Below are 6,291 nucleotides of genomic sequence, written 5' to 3'. Positions count from 1 at the left end.
AAAAATTATTTTTTTATTAATTGTTTTCCAACAGGTGTACCAAAACCAAGATAAGACAAAACAGATTTCATATAGGACAAAACTGGTTTGGTCTTGGCTTGGCCAACCCTGATAACCCCCATTAGCAGCCTTGCTCAAAACCTCATTGGTGATTTTACATGACTCGAGCTGATTATATTGCTATACGTTAAGTAGAATGGAGTAGTAGACGCATGAAAAACCTGTCACATATGTAATTATGTAGATTTTAAATATAATGTTCCCAGTTTCTGTAGTGCATCTTCCAGTTTACCTTTTTCCAATTTCTTGTTACAGAATTAAAACTTGTATATTATCCGTTATCTTACACACAAAACCTCACACTAAAAGAACATGGTTACACTAGGCGGCTAGACTATTTCTTTCAGGGCTCAACCTCTTTTTTCTTTCGTTAAAGCTACGGCTAGTCATCAAATAACTTGGCAGACAACATTGTACAGAACTGGCGGCTGATTTCTCTTTCTCGGGTTTGGGATGTCTAGGACTTTTTTCGCTACTACATAAAGAATTTAGTCCAAACATGTAGGGAGATCTCCTGGGAGTTCTTGGAGTAGCGATATGTTCAAGATTGGCTTGTGCAGACTCTACCTTGCCGTCGGAAGTATTTTGTTTATCTAATCTAGAAACATCGACATCACCCCCAAGATTCTCTTTTAGTAGTTCAGATAGTCTCTTTTTCTTGTCAGTTGGGGATGATTCAGCGCTGAGTTCCTTAGTTCCAATAGAATTGCTCTGAGGGTCAGAAGCGCTGTTGCGAGATGGTGTAAACTCTGCATAGAATAAGTACACAATAACGTCAATGAAATTATTATCAGAAGCAAAAAACTAGAACACTGACACGAGATGGTCTTACCTCCATTGACACTGCGGAAATCATCATCACAATCTGATTCTAACCAAGCTTGAGAATCAAAGAAATTCTCTTCTTTACTGCCTGCAAAAAGACCAAAAACGTTTGTCAAATGACTCGAGAAAATTTGCTTTCAAGACTGAGTAATTCTAGTTCTTAGCATATTCGATATCTTGAACAAACAATCCAATTCTTCAATCCCAATTGTTGTCGTTCATATTTATGATCACAGACTATGTTATACAATGTTCGAAGTGAACCATTTCGTGCGACCGACAACACAAACTAGAATTGACCTTTCAGTTCCCACCTATGACTATTAGGTAGGTTTCAGGCACTTACTAGCTAGATTGTAAAGATAGAGCACAAGCTCATTATGTTATGTCACGAACACAATACGAAACTAAAATTTTCAAAAACCATGGATTCATATGATTATTAGTCAGTTACATGATCAAGAACAATGGAATTTTACCTTTCTTCTCTCAATAAAAGCTCCAAAATGTTTATAGCAGCAAGGATATACTTTTATTCGATTAGATTGAATTCCTGGATAAACTCATATTTGGTTTACCCAAGCCATGCCAATAATTCAATCCATAGAAAAATCAAACAGGAAAACAGAGATGATCACTTATTCACACAAGCAAAATTAAGCACACAATTCAAACATTCACAGTGACATATAAACTAACAAATGAAGTGCATTATTTCGATATAATAAAAATTAATTCATACCAAAGTTCTGAGACTTGAAATCCAAGGCTGATGATGAAATTAACAGATTCTTATCATTGGCTTCAGAAGAATTCTCTGGTAATTGGTATTTCATGATTCTTGATGTTTCTTGATCTTTATGGACTGAAACTACGGAACCCATTTCAACTGGAAAAATATTTATAATGTCCCAGATTGAAAAATATCTGTTCAAAAGTATTTGCGTTGAGAGATTTTCAGAGAAAGAGAGAGTAAAGTAGAAGTAGGGAGAAAGAACAACCAGAGAGAGGTTAGTTATGTCTTTTCCAGAAAAAAGGATGATTGGAAATAATTATACTATTCTAAATTGATGAGAAAAGCCAAAAAGATAAAGGAAAAGAGAGAAAATGGAATTGAAAGTTAAGTAAATTGGGTGATGTTTACTGTACACGGGATTGATGAGTGTGGGATCCAAGATCATCAAGTGTGTGTCTCACTCAACACACTGTTGAAGAAACAAACTAGAGCAAAAAGAAAACTTGATGAAGGCAAGGGACAACGCCCGCCCATTATAATGAAATTTGATGAGGGAAAAATAGCAAGGCTGAATTGGGGTGTGGAAAAATAATTGGGGATCCCTAGCTACAGGACGAGAAGGGTCATGAAATAGTAATTGGAAGTTATCGCTTATTCCCAATTTTTTTAAGTGGCTAAACTATCCCAAATCATTAATGGTAATTAAGTTAATTAATTGTTAATTAGTTTAACTAGATCAAAATCAGATTTAGGGATAAAATTTTGATAAAAGAAAAATTGTGTTTTTGTGTTGTGGAGGGAAATAAGTTGAGTTTTTGGGGGATTCCAGTAGAGGAATCATATTGCTCAAAATGAAGGAACCAATCCTCAAAATGAAGAACCTGAAGCTCAAAACAATCAGGTAAACTTCCTATACTCTTCAAATTGTATGAATGATGCCCCAAATGGTCGATTCATGTATACTATGCAACTACTCATAGTGAGGGTCGTTAAGTCGAGAGGGTAATAAACGAACGACTCTAAGGAGTCGTCAATTACTTGACACAACCTTTGACGACTCAAACCTGCAACTTTTGCAGGTTTTGAAAAATCGTCAACCAAGTGTGATATAATTGACGACTCCAGCTAGTTAGGTCATATAGAGTCGTTAACTTAATATGTTTAGAACCCAACGACTCTAAAACTTTTTACTCTCTGAAGATGTTACTCTTAGGGTCGTTAATTAGGCATTCCTATATACTGACGATCCTAGCGAGCCATTTCATAGATCAAGGGTCGACAAGCAAATTTTATAAAACCAAACGACCCTTCAACATAGTTAACGACTACAACCATTTGACATGACGACCCTTCCTATTTTTTGAACAGGGAACAAATTTTGTATCATATAGAGTCGTTAGCGATTTAGAAATCCCTAGACGACTCTATTTTAGGGCAGAAAACCAGGTTTAGGGTCGTTATCTACTACACCCTAATGGTTAACGATTTTTTATCAATTCAACATGCATATCAAAAATCGTTAAACAATAAAAATCCGTGGTTAACGACCCTGGAACTGTAACTGCAATTTTGCAGTTGAAAACCTAATTTTTTTTAGTTCACTTACGACGATGAATCGGTGAGAATTTTTTTTCCTCAGAAGTCGTTAATGGAATGGGAAACAGTGGGAGAGAGAGAGCGGAGGAGAAGAAGAATGGGAGGAGAAGAAGTTATTAGAGAAGGGTAAAATAGTTATTTCACCATTATTTTGGTAGCCCCGTATATCTTTTGGTGTGGGTATAAAATGTGTCCCGGCCCCAATTAGTTTCCATGGCCCCGAATTCAGCCTTGAAAAACAGGTGAAATTACGAATTGGGAAAATAAATGGACGTATTTGGTAGCTGCATCAATGAGGCAGTACTGACGCTTTGATGATCAAGAATTAATGAGAAAATATCTATATCTATGATTTGACCATTTGACTGGTCGTTCCCTTGGATGGGCCTATATAAATAATCAATGAGGATTGTAGTAGTGGGGATTTAACTTTGGCCATTCCTCTTATGAATTCATTCATGTTCATAGTCTGCATTGCATTATGGCAAATCATGAATACAGTTATCCTGTTAGACCTACAATGATACGTAGATATCTTATGGTTATTATTAGTTACAATTAAAATTTAAGTGGTCCTGATTTTGTATGATTTTCTATTCATCGTTTTATCTACCCATGTGGGATTTTAATTGTTGTTGGGAGTTGAATTTGAAAAAATATACCTACTCTCAAATTGTACAGGATTATCAACCAATTATTGTGTTATAGGTTACTAATAATTAGGTCACTAACCCTTAACAAATTCCATTACATTTGCCAAAATAAATAAATAAAAATAGTAGGCAATGAGGTCTTTCTTTGAATTCCACTTGCATTTCAATACCGAGGGAGATCCCTTATTCTTAAATTCACGCTATCTCACATTTTTGGTGACATTTTTTTTAATAAAACTTATACGATAACGTATTTGAAGCGAATATTTCGGGAATATGTTCGTCTTGTAAGGCTCTACATGCCCACAAAAAATGAGCAAATTTCGAAATACCAAACCTCGCCATTTACCGATTTTAATTTTAACGGTTGAAATTTTGGACGGTTGATTTTCAAAGTATTAGATGACGGAGTAATATATTTCGTAATGTGCTCATTTTTTATGGGTATGTAGATCTTGATAAGAGAAACATATCCCCTTAAATGTTAGCTACAAATATGCTAACATTTGGATTTTGTAAAAAAATTAGTATCAAACATGTGAGATAGTGTAAAAATATAGCACAAAAGATATGGGTGTATGTTGAGGGATTTCAAAGGGCACGGCCAGATTATCTCTAAGAGGGATTATTGGATTAGTAATTACATGGATAATGATGTATGTTGATTTTTTCAGAATCAAGAGGACTTATATAGAATTTAGAAAAGTGGTGGTGGATGTAGGGATGATCTCGGTGATGTTGGCGGTGGTGGTGATTATGGCGCTGGTGGTGGTGGTAAGGGTATTATTAGTGGCGTCGGTGTTGGTGGAGGTAGGGATGACCCTGGTGCTGTGCTGGTGGTAGAGGCCACGCTGGTGGTGGTAAGGCAATGTTAGTGGCCGTGGTGGTGCTAGTGGGGAAATTATGGTGGTGGTACTGGTGGCGGAGGAGGTGGTAGAGGTAAGATTGCTGGGGAAGGTCGTGATTGTAGTACTGGTGGTGCTATTTTTTAAGCACATATGAAAATCCACAAATTTCCGCAAAAGCCTCGTGGCTTTGGCTGAGATTTGTGGAAGAAAAAAAAAATCTTTTGCCTTGTAATACAAGCTTATTATAGGGGCGACATGGTTTATTAGAGGGGCGGCATTGTGATAGTAATGTCCCTTTAGTTGGTTAGGGGATGTCCTAAAGGGGATGTAAATTGACTAGATTACATTTTTCACCTTAAATAAACCAAAATCAAATCAATTTTTTTTAAACCTAATGAATCAGAAAAAATCAAATCAGTTTTTTCTTCGTCTTCTCTTCTCTCCATCAACCGTAACCTCCATTAAAACTGAAAATTTCATCGTCATCGATTAATCGGCGATTTGAAAAATATTTGGAAAAACCAGTTAGGGTTTAGTTTATTGTGTTGGATTTAAGTTAATTTGTATCAAAAATTAGCGTTTTATATGAAAATTGAAATTGAAATTTCTGGTTGCATGTGAGTTACGGTTGGTAATAACTCAAATACGAACCGTAACTATAGATTGGGTTGATGTTACGGTTGGTTTTAACTCAAAAACCAATCGTAAGTTCTTAGTTTTGAGAAATATGTTCAGTTACGGTTTGTATTTGCATCATATTTATCAACCGTAATTGAGTTACGGTTTGTTACTCAAATAACCATACCAACCGTAAATAATCCCGTGTCTTGAGAATTAATCAAATAATGATTTACGGTTCAAAAGTTAAGTTGACAGACCAACCGTAGGGTAGTTACAGTTGGTCTCGATTCGTTAGTTACCAACCGCTATTCGATAACTTACGAACCGTAACTAAGAGTTACGGTTGGTCACGAGCAAAATTGCAACCGTAAGTTCTTCTGAAAATTTAAAAGTTTTGATTTTGTTACGTACTTTAGATAATTTTGAGCGAGAAAAAGCTAATGGGAACTAATTTAGAAGTATACCGGATTACTGGAATCACTCATTTTGGTTGAGTGAATCAAAATCTAGGGTTTCACAAATATCATAAAAGTTTTTCTATTTCTTCTCTTCTGAACTTTTTTTAACTCTAAAAATCTGATTTTGTTTTGATTTTGAGTTAATATAAGTGAAATTAATCATTAACACTAAACTTGATTATCATCACTAAACTAGGTTATCAATAATGAGGGTTAATTTGTCATTTCCAGTTTTTTGATAAGGGACACCTTGAACGATCATGTAATGGCCCTTTTTGTCCTATTAGAATGTCGCCCCTATAATAAGCTTGTTGTAATATCCACAAGATCCGGCAAAAGTTTTGGTTCCCTAAAAATCCATAAAAGTCTAAAAAAATTGGATACCTTAGATTTTTATAGATATCTATGGAATTGAATACTTCGAAAAATTAAGGTATCCAAATAAAAATCTAAATTAAATACCATGAAAATTTTGGAAATCTTAATTATCCATA

The 6,291-nt window shown here is 35.2% G+C and overlaps 1 protein-coding gene across 1 annotated transcript; it reads right to left on the bottom strand.

Moving 5' to 3' along the window:
- Positions 1-209: 209 nt before the first annotated feature.
- Positions 210-1,999, bottom strand: LOC113302847 (uncharacterized protein At3g27210-like). Its single transcript, XM_026551802.1, has 3 exons — positions 1,628-1,999; positions 893-973; positions 210-809 (listed from the first exon to the last, which is right to left on the bottom strand). Exons 1-3 carry the CDS (start codon positions 1,767-1,769, stop codon positions 382-384), a joined length of 651 nt encoding a protein of 216 aa, XP_026407587.1. The 5' UTR covers positions 1,770-1,999; the 3' UTR covers positions 210-381.
- Between the last annotated feature and the right edge of the window lie 4,292 nt (positions 2,000-6,291).

The sequence above is a fragment of the Papaver somniferum genome, chromosome 8 (assembly GCF_003573695.1).
Source record: "Papaver somniferum cultivar HN1 chromosome 8, ASM357369v1, whole genome shotgun sequence".
In the NCBI taxonomy this organism is placed as follows: Eukaryota; Viridiplantae; Streptophyta; class Magnoliopsida; order Ranunculales; family Papaveraceae; genus Papaver; species Papaver somniferum.
The sequence above is the reverse complement of the archived record's forward strand: the minus strand, read 5'-3'. Positions and strand labels throughout refer to the sequence as shown.

What these genes read in the sequence shown, in the direction of transcription:
- LOC113302847 (XM_026551802.1), bottom strand. Translation starts at nt 1,769, where the DNA reads ATGGGTTCCGTAGTTTCAGTCCATAAAGATCAAGAAACATCAAGAATC. An exon ending in TTTCAAGTCTCAGAACTTTG is followed by an intron (nt 974 to 1,627) that starts GTATGAATTAAT and finishes GTCTTTTTGCAG; the next exon opens with GCAGTAAAGAAGAGAATTTC. An exon ending in TTTCCGCAGTGTCAATGGAG is followed by an intron (nt 810 to 892) that starts GTAAGACCATCT and finishes TATTCTATGCAG; the next exon opens with AGTTTACACCATCTCGCAAC.